We start from the raw sequence: 20,290 nt of genomic DNA, 5'->3' as shown, positions 1-20,290 counted from the left end.
AGAAACAATCCATGCATATCTTGTAAGTATTCATATTGGCTCAAATTCTAAGCAACCTTTACAATTACATTATGCAAACTAGTTCAATTATGCACATCCATATTTGCTTTGGTTTGTGTTGGCATCAATCACCAAAAAGGGGGAGATTGAAAGGGAATTAGGCTTACACCTAGTCCCTAATTAATTTTGGTGGTTGAATTGCCCAACACAAATAATTGGACTAACTAGTTTGCCCAAGTGTATAGATTATACAGGTGTAAAAGGTTCACACTCAGCCAATAAAAAGACCAAGTTTTGGATTCAACAAAGGAGCAAAGTGGCAACCGAAGGCTCTCTGGTCTGGGAGCACCGGACTGTCCGGTGTACACCGGACAGTGTCCGGTGCACCACCGGACAGTGACCGGTGCACCAGAGGACTCCAGCTCAAACTCGCCAGCTTCGGGAAACTCCAACGGCTAGTCCGCTATAATTCACCGGACTGTCCGGTGCAACTCCGGAGCAACGGCTAGTCGGCGCCAACGGCTACCTGCGGCGCATTAAATGCGCGCGCAGCGCGCGCAGAAGTCAGGCGCGCCCATACTGGCACACCGGACAGCAAACAGTACCTGTCCGGTGTGCACCGGACACCCAGGCGGGCCCACAAGTCAGAAGCTCCAACGGTCAGAATCCAACGGCAGTGATGACGTGGCAGGGGGCACAGGACTGTCCGGTGTGCACCGGACTGTCCGGTGCGCCATCGAGCAGACAGCCTCACAACGGCCACTTTTGGTGGTTGGGGCTATAAATACCCCAACCACCCCACCATTCATTGCATCCAAGTTTTCCACTTCCCAACTACTACAAGAGCTCTAGCATTCAATTCTAGACACACCAAAAGAAATCAAATCCTCTCCAACTCCACATAAGCCTCTAGTGATTAGCGAGAGAGATTTGCCGTGTTCTTTTGAGCTCTTGCGCTTGGATTGCCTCTTTTCTTTCTCACTTGTTCTTGAGATCATAACTCCATTGTAATCAAGGCAAGAGGCACCAATTGTGTGGTGGCCCTTGCGGGGAAGTTTTGGTTCCCGGCTTTGATTTGAGAAGAGAAGCTCACTCGATCCGTGGATCGTTTGAGAGAGGGAAGGGTTGAAAGAGACCCGGCCTTTGTGGCCTCCTCAACGGGGAGTAGGTTTGCAAGAACCGAACCTCGGTAAAACAAATCTCCGTGTCTCACTTGCTTATTCGCTTGGGATTTGTTTTCCGCCCTCTCTCGCGGACTCGTTTCTTTATTACTAACGCTAACCCCAGGTTGTAGTTGTGTTTATATTTGTAAATTTCAGTTTCGCCCTATTCACCCCCCCTCTAGGCGACTTTCAGACACCAAAGAGTGTGGTGATCCTTATGGGGTCTTAAGTGATCCTTGAGAAGAAGAAGAGCTCACCGATCTTGAGTGATCGGTGGAGAGAGGGAAAGGGTTGAAAAAGACCCGTCCTTAGTGGACTCCTCAACGGGGACTAGGCCTTCGAGGGCCGAACCTCGGTAAAACAAATCACCCGTGTCTCGTGTGCTTATTGCTTGTGATTTGTTTGTTTTCCTTTACACTAAGTTTTTCTTGCGCTATTCTTTGCTAATATCATTTGGTGTTGCTTCAAGTTAAATTCTCATTTAGTGAAGCAACACTATGCAAGAAAGAACTTGAGTTATTGCTCTTCTCATCTAAGTTGTCTTGCTTTATTCTCATAGACTTATTAGTAGTATTGATTTATCAATTCCGCATCATTTGAAAGCAATACTCTTTACAAGCAAGAACTTAGTTTTTATACTCCGATATTTATCAATCTTGTTCTAACCACTAATCAAGGGATCTAGTTGGGGGATAAAGTTTTAATTTTCAGGTTTCGCCTATCCACCCCCCTCTAGGCGACTTTCACCTCCCTCTCTCGTCCGCTTGTAACCCATACTACGATCATTAATCAACAAAGGTGTCGGTAGCGTAAGCCACCGAAGACTAGATGTAGGTATTTTCCACTCGAACTAGTATAAATCTTGCGCCCACTGCGCACATCGTCTGGAGCCCAGAACACGTACACAAATTTACTTGTTGGAGCTAGGTTCAAAACACCGACATGAGGTGCATTCATTAATTGTCTAAGAGTATTAAAATGTCCCATTTGACAGATAAATGGGTGCCTACACATATATGTTGAACAAGATACAATTTCAATTTTTGTGACTATGAAGTTATTCACAATCCTAATGGACTTGACTTGTAAATGTTCAAGTCTACTAGAAGTGGCATAGGTAGATCTTTAGAGAGGAGTTTTGAGTTCATATATAGATGGCTACAATGTTCTTTCAATGTTAACCCAGAGACTCATAATTAATCGTGCAAATCAATCCAGTTAGCCTATGGAAATTTAAGCACATATGCAACACTTTAGATTGGAAGATGTATATGAAGGAGATTTTGAGGGGTGATTGGTACCTTGCAAATTGCAATGCTTGTCCAGCTTAACGAGAATCCACATGATGTAGTTCAAGGTTCTCCAACCAATGGTGAAGAAGAAACACAAGGACAACAACATGGAGATGATGTTGACAAAGTAGACAATCATGTTATTCAATCTAAACCATAGGGACTCGCTGATGAAGATGAGAGTATACGTCGAATAGTATAACAGATGTTAAACGAAGACCTCGAGGCAAAACATATAGAATATTTGGATAACTCATCATGTGATGAGGGCTATGTAGTGTCACCTTATTGGAGGGATCGCAGATTCGGTAATCGTGTCATTCAAGGTGGTTGGTGTCACGAATGGTAGGTTGGTGTCAATGTTGTTGTGCAGGGTGCTAAATATCCTAACATTGAGGTTGTCAAGGAGGCTATGGAGCAGTGGTTTATATCTTTGAAGAAGGAATTTAGAGTGTTGAAGTCTAGAAGCAAGGATTATGAGGTTTATTATGGAAATCAGGGTTGCCCTTAATGAGTTAATGCCTATAAGGGAAGATGGAAGACTCATTGTCTATGCTCGATCATTATGGAACATTACTTTAGAAGGTGTGGAGAAATCACACCACAATCTGATAACTACATTCATAGTTAATCATATGTATGGTTACATTCTTGATAAGATCAAGTTTGAGTCAAAACTTATCATTAGGCACATTGAGCGAAAATTTCACTATGCAATTAGTTATATGAAGGTATGGAGGGCTAAGCAAAAGGTGTTTGAGATGTGGTTTGACAAGTACGAGGCATCATATGATAATCTATCTCGTATGTTGTCTTGTATTGTCCAGAGGAATCATGTAAGTGTATATGATTTTTATGAACTCACAAGATTAAGTGGAGGACCAAGCATTCTTTAACAAGCCTTCTTTTGTCTTGGTGCATGTGTCAAAGCTTTCTAGTCTTGTCCACTAGTGTTATGCATCGACAACACATTTTTATCGTACTGACATTCTAGGCGTAGGACTTTTTGAAAGGGAAATGTGCCCTTGGGCCATTTCTAAGTATTTTGGTGATTTAGTGCCCAACACAAGTGCCTAAGTGTAAAATGGTGGACAAAGTACAAATCAAGGATAAAGGTATGTTTCTCAAACTTAGTACATTGTTTTATGGACTAATGTATTGTGTCTAAGTGCTGGAAACAGGAAAAATCCAATTGAAAATGTCTTGGCTCGAGCAGCCAAGACTCTGCTGAGTCTGGGTGCACCGGACAGTGTCCGATGCGCCAGGCTGGCTCGAGCGAAGTGGCCGTTCTCGGGAATTCACCGGCGACGTACGACTATAATTCACCGGACTGTCCGGTGTGCACCGGACTGTCCGGTGAGCCAACGGTCGGCAGGGCCAACGGTCGGCCGCGCAATCTGCGCGGGACACGTGGCCGAGCCAACGGCTAGAAGGGGGCACCGGACTGTCCAGTGTGCACCGGACATGTCCGGTGCGCCAACGGCTCTCAGGCTGCCAATGGTCGACTGTGCCATTTTTGGAAGGAAATCGGGCACCAGACAGTGTCCGGTGTGCACCGGACTGTCCGGTGCGCCAGTCGACAGAAGGCAAGATCAGCCTTCCTAGATTGCTCTTAACGGCTCCTAGCTGCCTTGGGGCTATAAAAGGGACCCCTAGGCGCATGGAGGAGCACACCAAGCATTCCTACAACATTCCTAAGCACCAAGACCTCGATTCCGCGCATTTGTTTCATTGTGATAGCATATAGAGCTCTAGTGGAGTTGTGAACTCATTGAGTTGTGTTGCGAGCTCTTGTTGCGATTTGTGTGCGTGTTGACACTCTGATTCTTGCGTCTTGTGTGCGTTGCTAATCCTCCCTTGCTCTGTGCTTCTTTGTGAACTTCAAGTGTAAGGGCGAGAGGCTCCAAGTTGTGGAGATTCCTCGCAAACGGGATTGAGAAAAGCAAGCAAAACACCGTGGTATTCAAGTGGGTCTTTGGACCGCTTGAGAGGGGTTGATTGCAACCCTCGTCCGTTGGGACGCCACAACGTGGAGTAGGCAAGCGTTGGTCTTGGCCGAACCACGGGATAACCACCGTGCCATCTCTGTGATTGATCTCTCGTTGGTTATTGTGTTTTGTTGAAGATTCCTCTCTAGCCACTTGGCGGTTATTGCGCTAACACTTAACCAAGTTTTTGTGGCCTAAGTTTTGAAGTTTTACAGGATCACCTATTCACCCCCCCTCTAGGTGCTCTCACTTTTACTCTTTTGACAAACCTTGATTAGATGATCTTTCTCATGACAATTGTATCAAATGTGTTGCTCAATCTCGTATGGCATTTGCTTCTTGTTCTCATTCTTGTTGATTGTCGTCTTTAGTGATACAAGATGTTGATTATCTATGTGGGGGAATGAAGCAATCTCATGGCCCTTCTCCTTGCATCGAAAGCATCTCTTTATTCCACTATTTTTTCTTCTCTTGGAGGAAATGGAGACATTGTTAGATCAATTAATATGAACAATTAAATTCTACTTTGATCCTTGCTCATGTCATTATGTTATTTCTTTGTTGCTCCAAGAACTTGCTTATTTTAATGGAGCTTGATGTATGTTATAGTTTTTCCTTTCTCAAGCTTCTTCACCATATTTTCACGGTTATCTTGAGGAAGTTGAGCATGACACTTTCTCTTTAATTTCCTCATGTTCCTTTTTAGTCTTCCAACTTTTTCCTTGAGATTTTCTTCTTTTGAAAGTGAAACATTTCTAATTCCTAAAGTTTCTTGCTCAATAGAAGATTGGCTTTCTTTGGAACAACAAGCATTAACACACAGTAAAATATTATGTAATTGAGCACATGTGCATTAGTGAGGTTGACAAGAATTTAAACTAGCAATTACAACCTCATGAGTAATCTGTAACATGATATGATTATCCATTAATTTTTCATGAAAGCATAGCAGCATATCATGATTTTCTAGTAAAGTTATATTTTCCATTTTTAGCTTTTCTAGATGGTCCTTGACCATAGCATTCTCATTTTATAATTGAGCAACGCAAGTAAAGCATTTATTATATTAGTTTGCTTAATTTAAATTGATTCATACCTTTGGACCAAATCATCATGAGAGCACTTTAGGTCCTCACGTTCTTTGGTCAGATTCTATAAGCTTTTGATTTTCTTGATGAGGGTCTCCTCTAGCTTGTGAAGCATCTCACCTTGTTCTCTTGCTCTTTTCAACAATTTGATCAAGATCGCCTTATATTTCTTGTTGAGACAAGCGGTGAGTTGTTGGACATCATTTTCATTTATATCTTTAATCTCGCCTTTCCTATTATTCTCATTAGCAGCAAAGCATGTATGGGAAGTGGAATGGAAATATGAACCTTTTGGAGATGTGGATTCATCGTTTGGTCTCCATCACTTTTCTTCTTCTTCCTTCAAAGGGTTAATACCACAAATACTAGAGGAAGTACAAGTATTGCATTTGGACTTATTATTTTTCATTTTAATTTTAGTCGAAAGATGATGCGCATTAACAAACATTTCATTATCACTATACATGATGACATAATAGGCATCTTTACTAAGAGCATTAACTAAGATGTTGCAAGCTTGATGATTTAACGTTAAGCATCTTAGTTCCTTCTTAGATGGGTTTTTGCTAAGTCTATAAGGCAAAATACTCTTATCAAAATCGGCTCTAATTGAGGATCTACACTTCTAAAAGCCATAATCACATTAACAGACCAAGATGCATAATTAGAACCATTTGTAAGTAAGAGATCTAGAGTTACCTCCTTAGTCAACATCGTCATCTCCGAACAGATAAACCCATAAATGGGGAGCCTAGCTCTGGTACCAATTGAAAGTACCTTTTGTTGTACTTAGGACCTTGGGTGTCACCTAGACGGGGCATGAATATGCGTTCAACTTATACCCAGTTGAACTTCCTTACTTTACTTAAATATTGGATTGTAACAAAATAGTGCCTTGTCCAAGTGATACATACACTTCACCAATACTTATGACAATATAAGATGAGAAGTGTGAATAAGAAATAGAGCAAGAGACAAGACACATGATTTTTCTCGTGGTTCGACCAGGCCTCAAATGCTTGCCTGCATCCATGTTGGAGTTAGCCAACTAGCTTGGAGTCTACTTCAACTTCTTCCTTCCATTGCTTAAGTTTATCACCTCATGCGATAAACTGAGACTTCCACTATCACTTTGTTGCATTACAACAATCCCAAAACTAACCACAACTTGGTAGCTCTATAGTGGATGATGAACGTAACCCGAACGCTTGCTCAAGATCTAGCACACTAGCTCTCTTTTCTCTAAGCACAAGCACTCTAGCACCCCACACCTCTCTCTATCACTAGATTACTCGCTAATCAATTGATCTCACTCAGAGATGCACCAGAGAGGGCTTAACACTTGCTAGGATACATGCACACACTTTGTGGAGGCTTGCTTGGTGTTGTTGGAGGCATGGAGTGGTCTATTTATAGCCCCCATGGCCATTCTTAATGTTGGGCAGATTCTGCCTTTTGTGGGTGCATTGGATCGTCTCTAGGATCCTGATACAAACTTTCCATCCGGGTTGGCACTGAACCGGTATCGTGCACCACCAAACCGTGCTAACACAGCCGCCACGTTAGCTAGTCGTTGGAGGTGTTCGTTGCCCCAAAGTAGTTGTTGGACCTAGGAGGTCCAGTGCACACCAGACCTAAGGTCTTGTGCGTCAGGCTGCCAAGTCTTCAAACTGACCTCTCTAGTAAAGTTGTCTAGCATGCCACCAGACTAGTCCGGTGCGCCAGGCCACTCGGACCATCTTATATATATTGCCTCTGCAACCTAAGCCTGGTCACACTGACCCTTGGTCCGGTGCACCAAGCTGCTAATGCCCCCTTTAGCCTTCCCTGCAGAAGTGGTCCGGTGCACCACATACTAGAGATGTTAGTTTTACCTTAGACAAGTGTTCCTTGAGTGTTTCCAACCACTCTAAGTTATGCCATAGGCTTTACCAAATTCTCCAACTCCAATTCCTTCTTTTTTTATCCTTTTGCATAATATGTCACTTGGAACCTCAAATATTTAGTTTGATCAACCCTGCCACATCTTTGAGTTCCAACATATTATAATGGTCATCAAGAACCTTTCCAAACTCTAGAATGACTTATAGTCCAATTCCTTCTTGATTTCTCACTTTTGGCTCTTTCATTGAAGTCTGCACAATAAGTGAGCCTGTCTAGGTTATGTCTTTGATACCTTCATCTTGGTCTTATGACCATGTCTTCTTTTGGGCTAGTATCACCTTAGGCCTTATGACTTGAACCACCTCAAAGCATATGAGCTAACGTGGTGGCTTCAAGTCACGTCTTCTAATGTTGTGGTCTTCAATGCAACATAGCTTTTCACAGCTTGATCACATTTGACCCTTGCAAGCAATCTCTTCTTCACCTTAGCTTTGGTACATCAGTCCTCTTGACCTCCTCCCCTGCTTAGTCCCTTGAAGTTCTTCCCTAGCTTATAAAACTGACACCAAGTTATGTTCGGTGATTACTAACTTAATCAATGTCCATTCTTCTTCTTAACCTTCATCAACTTAGGATCACTCTCCTTAGTATGACCTCTTTTGGACTTGTTTGGTTCTTCAACTCAATGCAAGTACTTGCTTCTTCACCTTGGCTTTGATACCCCAGTCCTCTTAACCTTCTCCTTTGCTTAGTTCCTCAAAGCCACATTTCCTTGCTATCTTCATTTTGTCAAGCCTTCCTTAAGTCATACCATTTTGAGTGTACATTGAATATCCTTTTCTCTTATGATATCCATAGTCCATTATCTGAGTTATCTTGTGTATGGAATATCACCACTCGATCTGTTGTGCTGAACCTTTTATGTTTTCCACTTTCACATCTAAGTTCATGTTCAACACTCAATAACCTAATTAGACCTTTAATTGTGTTGTCATTCAAACACCAAAACCATAAAGGTCCATTCTAGATAACAATTTGTTAGCTAGCTAACTATTAGCTCTAGGGACTCAAACATGCCCTAAGTTACCTAAGGATTCTTTTAGCAACAACTAAGCGGGCCTACTTAGGATTAGCTTGGAATCTAGCACACATACACACACTAAACATGATATTAGGTATTATTGTAGCTAGATATAACAAACTACCAATCATAGAACAATAGGGAGTTCGATCAACTGATTTACCTCTCTCATCTAAGTTAAAATGTCTATTTGATGGTATTGATGTCTTGATTGACTCACGTTCATCCATATCGAACCTTTTTAGAGGATCCTTGTTTAATTTTATTGAGAAATAAAATCCTATCCTCTCGTTTTTTGACTTGAAAAACAAGAAAGAATGTAAGCTTTCCAACTATTGACATCTCAAACTCATTACTGTGACCAAGCCACAGACATCCATTAGCTAGTAGTTGCCAACCCTAGCCATGACCGATAAAGGGGGCGGCCATGGGCGACCATACACAGCCACCAACTAGCTATGACAAGGGAACCAGGGCCAGCTTGCCTTGACCACCACCGACCAAGCAGGGCTCGTGAGAGCACCTAGGGGGGTGAATAGGTGATCCTGTAAAAACTTGAAACTTAAAGCCACAAACTTGATTAAATGTTAGTACAATGAAATCAAGTGGCTAAAGAGAGCTCTTGTGAACCACAATTGACACAGTGAGAACAAGCACAAGAGACACAAGGATTTATCCCGTGGTTCGGCCAAGTACAATACTTGCCTAGTCCACGTTGTGGCGTCCCAATGGACGAGAGTTGCACTCAACTCCTTTCAAGTGATCCAATGATCAACTTGAATACCACGATGTTCTTTTTTCTTTACTCTTTCCCGTTTGCGAGGAATCTCCACAACTTGGAGCCTCTCGCCCTTACAATGAGATGATCACAAAGAAGCACAGATGTAAGAGTGGGAAGAGCAACACACACAAGCCTCAAAGCACGAGCACAAACACGCACACAAGTCACAACTTGAGCTCTAAGATCACACACGGAGTTCTCAACTCAAGAGGAGCTCAAATTGCTATCACAACAAATCAAATGCGCTAGAGAGATGTCTCGGTGCTTAAGAGATGATCAAAGAATGCTTGGTATGCTCCTTCATGCGCCTAGGGGTTCTTTTTATAGCCCCAAGGCAGCTAGGAGCCGTTGAGAGCAATCCAGGAAGGCTATCCTTGCCTTCTGTCGACTGGTGCACCGGACAGTCCGGTGCACCACCGGACACTGTCCGGTGCAGATTTCTTTCCTATGCTGGCGCAGCCAACCGTTGACGATTTGGAGCCGTTGGCGCACCGGACACTGTCTGGTGCACACCGGACAGTCCGGTGCCTCCATCAGACCGTTGGCTCGGCCACGCGTCACGCGCGGATTGCGCGGCCGACCGTTGGCTCGGCCGACCGTTGGCTCACCGGACAGTCTGGTGCACCACCGGACAGTCCGGTGATTTTTAGCCGTACGTTGTTGACTTGATTCCCGAGAGCGGGGTCTTCGCCGCAGCCGACTCACCGGACAGTCCGATGCACCACCGGACAGTCCGGTGATTTATATCAGTACGCCGCCGTCGAGACCTGAGAGTAGGCAGTTCACCAGACGCCAGCCTGGCGTACCGGACACTGTCTGGTGCACCACCGGACAGTCCGGTGCATCCAGACTGAGCAGAGTCTTGGCTGCTCGAGCCAAGTCATTTCCATTTGTCTTTTATCTGATTCTAGCACTTAAACAAATATGTTAGTACACAAAAACCAATGTACTAAGTCTAGAATCATACCATTGTATTGATTTGCACTTTGTCCACCATTTGGCATAGTTTAACACATAACCATTTGTGTTGGACACTTAATCACTAAAATACTTAGAAATGGTCCAAGAGCACATTTCCCTTTCAGCTAGGCCATAGGAGACCACAAATGCAGCTGGGCATGGACATGCCATACGTAGACACTAGGTAGTCGTGGCAAGGGAACTAGGGGAATCTTGCCTTGACCACCAGCAACCAAGCAGGGCTAGGCCACAAATGACCAGGGATAGGCCAGGGGCGCCCATAGTCGACTATGTTTGGCCTGATATGGCTAGTGATGGCCATGGTCCTCCAGGTGTTAGTTGCGGATAATTAGAGTATCAAGGATAGTCATAACAAGTCTAGAATGAAATCAAGCTTGTCCAACGATCGATTATCTCTTTCCTAGGCCAGAGACGACAAGGTTTCTAGGACATCGATGGAGAAGGAGACCTCGCGCGGGAACATGGAAGCCCCTTCATGTGCATGTCTGATTATACATGCGATAGGGGAGTCCATGAATTTTTTCACATGTGGGGTGGAAGTTTTTGAAGTGAGAAAAGATTGAGAGGTAGGATCGAGAGTCGTTGGTGATATACTTTTTCAATATTAAATACTTTAGAAGCTCTTGATGATGATCAGGGATGTCAACGGGATGCTGGGGACTAACTCGTCTCTGTCCTATTTCCCGAAACCATTCTCCATCCCGTCTCGTTTAGTTTAACAGGGATAGTCATCCCCATCTTTGTCCTCGTGGATCCCCGTTCTTCATCTGAGGCTCCGCGGGGAATAATGCAACAAAAAAAATTCACTGTATGATATCAAATGCAAATATATCAATTATCAAAACACAACAAGACAAAAAAAATCTTAAACAACTAACAACCTTATAATACAAATTATAACTCATAAGCAACAATTATTTCAACTTAGTAATAGTCTTACGCTCTTGCAAATCATAAGTATAATACACAAATACACATTAGAGTTTTTTTATCGGGTCTCTAATTTTTTTTCTCCATCTCTGTTTTCTTAATTTTCGTGTCCTACCCTTTAACGCTGTGAGGAAAAAAAAATTATTTCCATCCCTGTTCTAAACGGCCCGCCCTACGAAATCGGGAAAGACGGATGAGGTCTCGTACGTCGTAGCCTCATCTTCCCTCCTGTTGGTGCCTTTTTGGTCACCAAACACTATAATGAACCGCTTGGCGGTACTTGGCACCTTTAGATGATGTAGGGCCAAATAAAGTGGTTATCCTAAATATGGGATAACACCTCTATGATGGTCACCACCTATTTGGGACCAAATAGCAACGAACCCTATGACCTTCTCGTGATGAGCAATACCTTGGGTTCGGCTCCGCGAGGTGAACAGCGGTGGCGGCCTGCGACAGGTCGCCGGGTTGCCTGATAGTGCCCTCTGCGGCGGCGCGGACGGTCCACGACCTTAGGCCGGACGGTCCACGACCTGGACGCAGGAGCGGTGTCTTCCCTGCGTCACACCGGACGGTCCGCAGCTCTGGGCCGGACGGTCCGCGACCTTGCGACAGGGTCGTCTTCCTCCTCCTTGCTGGAATCTAGATCTCGTCCCCTGGGGGGAAAAGATCTTAAGGTGCCCCGGGTCGACAGGTCACCCGGGGCGTCCCCAGACGACGTGGAGTCGCCTAGGAATTAAGAGATCAAATCGAGGAAGAGGTCTTGGATGGACAACTAGATCTTGCCCCCCGGGAGGGGTGAGATCCTAGGGTCGTCTTGGGATCGGCAGGCCACCCAAGACGGATCTAGACGACGTAGAGTCGACTAGGGGTGGAGGTGGATATGCGGAAGGCTACAACTAGAACTATGCTACATCTACTCCTAGGGCAGGAAAAGAAAATAAGGTAATTGGTTCGATTGGAATGTGTTTGGGGGTTCTTAATCGGTCGTACCCCTTTATATTTATAGGGGAGGAGGTCTGGACCTTTTCCTAAGAGATAGCAACAAACTCCCACGTGATTAGATGGATAACCACGCACGAGATAAGGATAAATATCCGAGTTAATCTTATCTCGGGACACGCGGACCGTCCGGGCCTAAGGGCCGGACCGTCCGCTCATTTTGGTGTCCAACATATGCCCCCCTGCCTTTTGGTGGAGCTTGGCGAACCAAAAGCATTAGTGAAAACTTCGGAAACAATTGACCTCATGAGCTTTTGTTCCCGAAGTAAGGACTCAGCTCGATGCAAGTCATCGGCTCTTGCGATCAGATAATATAAATATTTGATGGAACTTTAATGCACAGAGGCCATTTCGGATCGCATCCTCTTCGGCCATGTCTACCTGATCAACCTATCAATAAGCAAAAACTTGTGGTGCCCCCCAGCCCAAATAAGCAAACGGATTGGACCAGTAATATGAATTCATCGCCGTACCACCCCACACATGAGCAGGACAACACATCGGCGATAGATAGAACGGGACGCACCATGCTATCCCCGAAGGAGGATGACAAGGCGATCTTGGTTGTGCTACCTTTTGGGTCCGTTTAGTCGGCTTTTGCTTTCGCACAGATCGCCCTTTTGACTTCGTCTGCTTTATTGGCCGGTTGTGTGGAACGGCCTTCTTCGTATATTTGGCAAGCAACTGACCAAAAGTAGGGCCGACTCTACTGAGTCGTCTAGACGTTTTAGTATTATTTTGTTTCCTAACACTTGTTTTGGAACCTTGTGGTCCGGTGGTCTGAGGTTGCTGCTTCTGACGGTCCGTGGACCGTCCGACCATTATAGCCGGACCGACTGCTCCTGTCTCGGACTGTTCAGCCTTAGTACCCGGATCGTCCGGCGTACGCAGGACAGGTGACCGTGATCGGGTGTCCGATCGTGCTTGCCCCCTGGTGCCTCCGGTCTTTCTTTTGTCCGGAGTCTTCCGAGTAACCATTCTGTGTGACATATTTGGTGTGCGGGGATCACCAATGACGATATTTTTATCTTTGCTTTTATCGGCCGCACAAGGCCGAATTATGGCTTTTTTGCTCGTTGGCTCTAATGTGGTGACAGGAACAGGTGTCTTGTCAATTTTCACCTCTTTTTGAAACCTCAACCGGCCTTCGTTTATAGCCGATTGTATTTGCCGACGGAAGATGGCACAATCATTGGTGTTATGGAGAAAGGATCCATGCCATTTGCAATAAACGCGCCCTTTTAATTGTTCAACCGGAGGAATTACATGTGACAATTTAATATTGCCATGTTTAAACAACTCATCAAATATTTTATCACATTTAGTAATATTAAATGTGAACTTAACTTTTTCCTTTTGTGTCGAGTGCGGGTGAGAGCGAACAGAAGGTTTGGCCTTAGTGGGCCAAACAAGCTCAGGGACATGTGACTTTTTTGGTTCTTGGGGCTTGGGTGGCTGGTTATATTTATGCCGGCCTTCCGCACTAGGCGGATCACAGGTGACTTCTGGTGCTCCGGACGGTCCGACCTGCACAGTCGGACGGTCTGCGGGTGGACCAGACGGTCCGGTACTATCCTCGGACTGTCCGGTCACGTCAAGCAACACCTGTGACCCTTGTGGTGGGCTCTGTGTAACTCCGGACTGTCCGGCGTAGAGTGCCGGACGGTCTGATGGAGGGCCGGACGGTCCGCGACTGTGTGCGGACGGTCCGACCGTGCTCAGAGTTGACTCACCATTTAGCGAAGATGGTGGTGACGGTCGTCCTGGATATGAGTCCATCGGCATACCAGAATATGGTTGGGGAAACCCATTTGTTGCCGATGTGTTTGGCGCAATTGTTTTGGCGCCTAATTTTTGTGATAAAAAACTAGGCACGTGAGTTTTTCCTAATGCATGCGCCATCCTTTCTATATCCTCTGTGATACTTTTAATCCGATTATCAAAAGAAATTTTAATAGATGGAATATCATCGACTGACCTGGCATCACCTATTGTGGGGAGCTGTTGCAGCACGGATGACATGTAATCGGCGTCTATTTCCCTTTCCTTTATGACCTTCTGGTGGCGATCTACCTTGAAGTGCGAGAGGTACCACTTTTTTGCCACCTTGAGCATCTGATCTTGTTGTCGTTGGATCTCCTCATCCATCTTCTTCATGTCATCTTCTAAGTTTTCATGCTCTGCGGCCGATAAATTAGTCAGCCTTGTGTCGCTGTTTGGAGAAGCACTGTTGAGATCTTTAGAATCGGCCATGTAAGCCTGATTTTGTAGATCTACAACCTCGTCCCCAGCGGAGTCGCCAAAAGTATGTTGGTGCCTTTTTGGTCACCAAACACTATAATGAACCGCTTGGCGGTACTTGGCACCTTTAGATGATGTAGGGCCAAATAAAGTGGTTATCCTAAATATGGGACAACACCTCTATGATGGTCACCACCTATTTGGGACCAAATAGCAACGAACCCTATGACCTTCTCGTCATGAGCAATACCTTGGGTTCGGCTCCGCGAGGTGAACAGCGGTGGCGGCCTGCGACAGGTCGCCGGGTTGCCTGATAGTGCCCTCTGCGGCGGCGCGGACGGTCCGCGACCTTAGGCCGGACGGTCCGCGACCTGGACGCAGGAGCGGTGTCTTCCCTGCGTCACACCGGACGGTCCGCAGCTCTGGGCCGGACGGTCTGCGACCTTGCGACAGGGTCGTCTTCCTCCTCCTTGCTGGAATCTAGATCTCGTCCCCTGGGGGGAAAAGATCTTAAGGTGCCCCGGGTCGACAGGTCACCCGGGGCGTCCCCAGACGACGTGGAGTCGCCTAGGAATTAAGAGATCAAATCGAGGAAGAGGTCTTGGATGGACAACTAGATCTTGCCCCCCGGAGGGGTGAGATCCTAGGGTCGTCTTGGGATCGGCAGGCCACCCAAGACGGATCTAGACGACGTAGAGTCGACTAGGGGTGGAGGTGGATATACGGAAGGCTACAACTAGAACTATGCTACATCTACTCCTAGGGCAGGAAAAGTAAATAAGGTAATTGGTTTGATTGGAATGCTACATCTACTCCTAGGGCAGGAAAAGTAAATAAGGTAATCGGCCGTACCCCTTTATATTTATAGGGGAGGAGGTCTGGACCTTTTCCTAAGAGATAGCAACAAACTCCCACGTGATTAGATGGATAACCACGCACGAGATAAGGATAAATATCCGAGTTAATCTTATCTCGAGACACGCGGACCGTCCGGGCCTAAGCGTCCGCTCATTTTGGTGTCCAACACCTCCTCTCTTTCTCCTCCGTCGTAATCGCAATGTCTGCTCAATCGAACAACTGACCCAGCCGAATTACAAGCCGCTCACCCCCCAAAAAACCCGAAGTAATTAGTAGATACGATGCATTTCTGTTTCTGTTATTTCCATGATTGCAGGTCCAAACAAACTGCCCCCCGAGCCACCTCATCGGATATGCTTCATTGCTTTCATCTCATCTCATATATTTATATTAGAAAAGAAAACTCTGTTCAACCACCCGCCGAGTTCAGCAGCACTCTCCTCCGCCCTCTTCCAGGTCCAGCAAAGATTGGGGACGCGTAGGCATCGGAGATTGCCTCGGTAAGGAATCCCCTTTTAAGGTTTGCTCGGGTTCCTCTTCCTGCTGCGATTCATCCCGTTCTTGCCGTCTACGGTTCACCCCGTTCGTCCATCGCAGATTTGTCCATATCAGACTTTTTTTCCCGCTGCTGTTTTTGAGTCAGACCGCGCGTGCTGAATTGTGTTCTCAGGGAGCGCGTTTCCTGGTCAACTAAGGCCGGCATGAAGGGCTGCTCAGAGCGCTTGCTGTTTCTGCTGCTGCTGCTGGCATCGTCGTCGTTACTGTCCGCTGTGGTCAGTTGCTGCTGCCTTTTTTTTTTACTCTCTGATCTGATAATCATGGTGATCGGAATCGAATAGGAGACATTGTCGTTGTGGTTCTGATCTTGGTTCGGCCGCTCCATGTTAGATTGCCGCGCAGCAGACTTGCCCCGCCGACCTCGACAGCAAATGCGATGGTGGCGCGTCTGATGATGATTGGGAGGGGGAGTTCTTCCCCGGCGTCCCGAAAATCAAGTATGAGGTGGGGCTATCAAAACCCAGATTTTTCATTCAGATTGTCATGTCGTGGTAACGGCCTAACGGGTTGTTGTGAACCAAACCATTGTTCCTGCTGCAGGGTCCAACAAGCAAGAACCCTCTTGCTTATAAGTGGTATAACAAGGAGGAAGTGATTCTCGGTAAGAAGATGAAGGTATCGATCAGTGAATCCCCATCTGCTGCTTCACTATACCCCCTCTTTTACACTCACTGTGAAGTACGTCAACCCTTTGCATCTATGCTTATTTGCTTTGCTATTAGGATTGGATGCGCTTCAGTGTTGCATTCTGGCACACGTTCCGTGGTACTGGCGCTGATCCTTTCGGTGCTCCTACAAAGACTTGGCCTTGGGAGGACGGCACAAATTCTTTGGCCATGGCTAAGAGAAGAAGTATGATGATTGCCTAACCTACCTTTGTGCTGTAGTCCCAGCCTTCTGGGTTATGTTTTGGTCTGTTTGTTGGAAGAACTAACTTCTGTTTCAACTGGCATTGCAGTGAGAGCTCACTTTGAGTTCATGGAGAAGTTGGGAGTTGACAAATGGTGCTTCCATGACAGGGATATTGCCCCGGATGGGAAGACTCTTGAAGTATGTCCATTAGTTGTGTTGTATACTTCTGTTAATGCATGAACTCATTACTCATAAGTATAATTGGCTTGGTCTGTTATTGCTATCACAGAAGCAATTTTCAGTATGCAACCTTACAATTGGTTCGATAGCTGTGTCCTTCAATTATGTTTCATGTGTGCTAACAGTTAATAAATGAAGCCAATAAAGTGGCTTGGTGGAGTTATCTACGATACTGTTTTAAGAGCAACCTTAGAAACTAAATCTGGTTTTGGTTGTTATGGATCGATTTGTTATTGGATGCTATTAATTATCTATGGCACTATGTATTGAGCATACAAATATGATTCCTGATGTGTTCCAGCTATCTTTATGCTCACATAAAAGGATTCATTTTGACCGTCTATTTCATTCACACCCAACCGACTAGGTATAGGAAGCTCTAATTCATTTGTAAATGAAGCAGCAAACATTTCATCTCCTGTTAGATACTTTTTAAGATGAAGTGTTGCAACAGCTGACGACTTTGGTTCAGTAACATGACTCTAGGAAGTTTCCTAAGACTTATTCTCACACTGCAGGAAACAAATTCTAACTTGGATGAGATAGTCCAGCTGGCAAAGCAGCTGCAGGTTAGTTTAACCTTTAAATTGCTGGCACTTAGCTTTACCCCACCATTTTGCATTACCCTGTTTGCTTTTTTTAAATTCCATTTAGGGTGAGACCAATATAAAGCCATTGTGGGGTACCGCACAGCTCTTTATGCATCCACGTTACATGCATGGCGCTGCTACGAGGTTGGTATCTTGTTGGATTGTTGGTTTTGTGTGTTCTAAACAAAGTTATGGACTCGGAGTATGACTAGAGATTAATATTAATCACTCTTCATTAATGTTGCAGCCCAGAGGTTAAAGTATATGCTTATGCGGCTGCACAAGTTAAGAAAGCTTTGGAGGTGGGTTATCTGTGATCACCATGATCAATCTTCATTTCGCCCAATTTTTTATTTGACCTTATCTCCTTGCAGGTCACTCACTACCTAGGTGGTGAAAACTATGTGTTCTGGGGTGGAAGAGAGGGTTACCAAACTCTTCTGAATACTGATATGAAGAGAGAACTTGACCATCTGGTATGAATGGGGTTTATTTGCCGATTCTGTGTCTCAGCTTTACTTTGTGGCCAAATTATCTGATTGTTTGCTGGATTTGTCCAGGCTAACTTTCTTCAAGCTGCTGTTGACTACAAGAAGAAGATTGGATTCAACGGTAATTCAGTCCCGTTTCTTTATGATTACCCGTTCCAATGTCCATAACTTTGACATAGTGCATTGTCTTTACTATGCCAATTTGGTGACAGAACTGAAATTTTATTATGTATTTCAGGAACACTATTGATAGAGCCTAAACCACAGGAACCAACAAAACACCAGTATGCTACTTACTCAGTAATGAATTAGCAAAGTATCCTACAGGATTCAGAAACATTTATCCTTGTTTCTCTGGCAGGTATGACTGGGATGTTGCGACTACGTTTGCTTTTCTACAGAAGTACGGTCTTACAGGTAATATAAGTTTTCATATTTTTGGAATGTGAATACATTGTCAGCAAGTTTCTGTGAGTGAAGCTTGTGTGAGTTTAACTGTTTGTTCTAAAAGTACACCTTTTTACTGTCTCACATGACATAGGAGAGTTCAAGATTAATGTTGAGTGCAACCATGCTACTCTATCTGGACACAGGTAAGGTTTTTTTGCTTGCCTAAATTGAGTTGAATAATAGCTTAAAGAACTGCATGTTAAACTTGCAGCTGCCATCATGAATTGGAGACTGCACGGATTAATGGGCTGCTTGGAAATATCGATGCAAACACTGGTGATCCTCAAGTTGGTATGTGTCACTGTTGTATATAACTCCTTTGTTTTTTAATAAGCGTATGACCCGATATTATTTGTGTTACACTAGAAACATACATGCATTTCTTTATTCTTTTCTAGAGAGAAAAAAATAAAAAAAATGAGGCATGCATAGTAACTTACCTTACCGTTATGGACAGGTTGGGACACAGATCAGTTCATGACAGACATTGCAGAGGCTACTTTGGTTATGTCAAGTGTAGTTAAGAATGTGAGTGGCATGAACTAGCTCTCTCCCTTTTTACTCAAATCCACAGTTTGCCTATGTACTTCCTGGTTGCACTCATATAAGCTGCTGCATTTTTGTTTAACAGGGTGGACTTGCACCTGGTGGTTTCAACTTTGATGCCAAATTGTCAGTACCTTTTGTCATATGTTTCTTGTTCTGTGGAAAAATTGGAATTGAACCAACATGGGATTCTTTTGTGATAACAGGCGGAGGGAAAGTACTGATGTTGAGGACATGTTTCTTGCCCATATCTCCGGAATGGACACCCTGGCACGTGGCCTCCGTAACGTTGCCAAGCTGATTGGGGTAACTGGAAACACATTAAGACCCACTGAACTTTTCCCATGCAGAGGTTTTTAAACTGGAATTTTTGTTCTGTGATGTTAGGATGGTTCCCTAGATGATCTTGTCCGCAAGCGGTACCAGAGCTTTGATAGTGAGATTGGTGCCTTGATCGAGGTACTGGACTTCCAAGTTTGGAGTTTGATTTCTTGTTCGCGAAGGATCGGATTCGAATTTGTGTAGGTTGTAACATTGCTCTATGGCTTCAAACAGGCTGGGAAAGGAGACTTTGAGACGCTAGAAAAGAAGGTTCTAGAGTGGGGTGAGCCCACTGTTGCATCCGGCAAACAGGTAAATGTGTTGACAGTCTAGGCGTCCTCTCCACCATTGCGCTGATGGTTGCTTATTAGGTATGTCATGATGTGCTTTCCTGTGCAGGAACTGGCGGAGATTCTGTTCCAGTCTGCCCTATAGATGATGGTGCCATGTCCATAGGTCCAGGAATAAGCAAGGGTGCGCCCTCCTCCGAACACGCACTCGTCCTCCTCACCACGGGGATGTTATGGTTCCGTGCGATGGACTACCTACAATACAGCATGGAACTGAGATAATTAGGATGTAATCTGTCAGAAAATTTCCAGAATTGTTACCTCCTTTTGTTTAGAGTGGATTAGTGGAATCAAACTGGAGTTAGTTAAAGCTTATCCTACATTTTGGTGTGGCGATCGTGTTTGGTACTTCCTTGAATGCTGTTTCATAGTGTGGCAACGATGTTGCTGCTTAGTCCTACAACTGGTGGTAGTAATGTATCATAGTTCGAACGTTTCTTCACAATAAATTATGATCTTTAATAAATTTTATTAGTTCAAAAATAAATAAAAATAGAGTTCGATTTTAATCTAATTCAATCATTAAATTTTACTCTAAAATTTAGAGCTCATTATCACCCCTACTTAACAACCGGAACACTTGGCCAAACTAACACTCGGGCA

The 20,290-nt window shown here is 44.7% G+C and overlaps 1 protein-coding gene across 4 annotated transcripts; it reads left to right on the top strand.

The window, feature by feature from the left end:
• The first annotated feature begins 15,461 nt into the window (after positions 1–15,461).
• Positions 15,462–20,153, top strand: LOC100194128 (uncharacterized). 4 transcript variants are annotated; one of them, XM_035960395.1, is made up of 22 exons: positions 15,462–15,554; positions 15,684–15,789; positions 15,960–16,062; positions 16,178–16,291; positions 16,388–16,462; positions 16,570–16,699; positions 16,806–16,897; positions 17,458–17,508; positions 17,594–17,673; positions 17,777–17,831; positions 17,904–18,005; positions 18,090–18,141; positions 18,259–18,304; positions 18,382–18,437; positions 18,562–18,613; positions 18,682–18,761; positions 18,928–18,998; positions 19,102–19,142; positions 19,223–19,322; positions 19,404–19,475; positions 19,572–19,649; positions 19,737–20,153. In XM_035960395.1, the coding sequence occupies exons 3-22, from the start codon at positions 15,991–15,993 to the stop codon at positions 19,770–19,772; spliced, it is 1,455 nt and encodes a 484-aa protein (XP_035816288.1). In that variant the 5' UTR covers positions 15,462–15,554; positions 15,684–15,789; positions 15,960–15,990; the 3' UTR covers positions 19,773–20,153. The 4 variants fall into 4 exon arrangements, with proteins under 4 accessions (XP_035816288.1, XP_008650947.1, XP_008650948.1 ...); XM_008652725.3 differs by having other exon boundaries at positions 15,462–15,605; XM_008652726.4 differs by lacking the exon at positions 15,462–15,554 and having other exon boundaries at positions 15,635–15,809.
• The last annotated feature ends 137 nt before the right edge of the window (positions 20,154–20,290 follow it).

This window comes from Zea mays, chromosome 7, assembly GCF_902167145.1.
Source record: "Zea mays cultivar B73 chromosome 7, Zm-B73-REFERENCE-NAM-5.0, whole genome shotgun sequence".
NCBI lineage: Eukaryota > Viridiplantae > Streptophyta > Magnoliopsida > Poales > Poaceae > Zea > Zea mays.
Note: the sequence above shows the minus strand (reverse complement) of the source record. Positions and strands in the feature narration are given on the sequence as shown.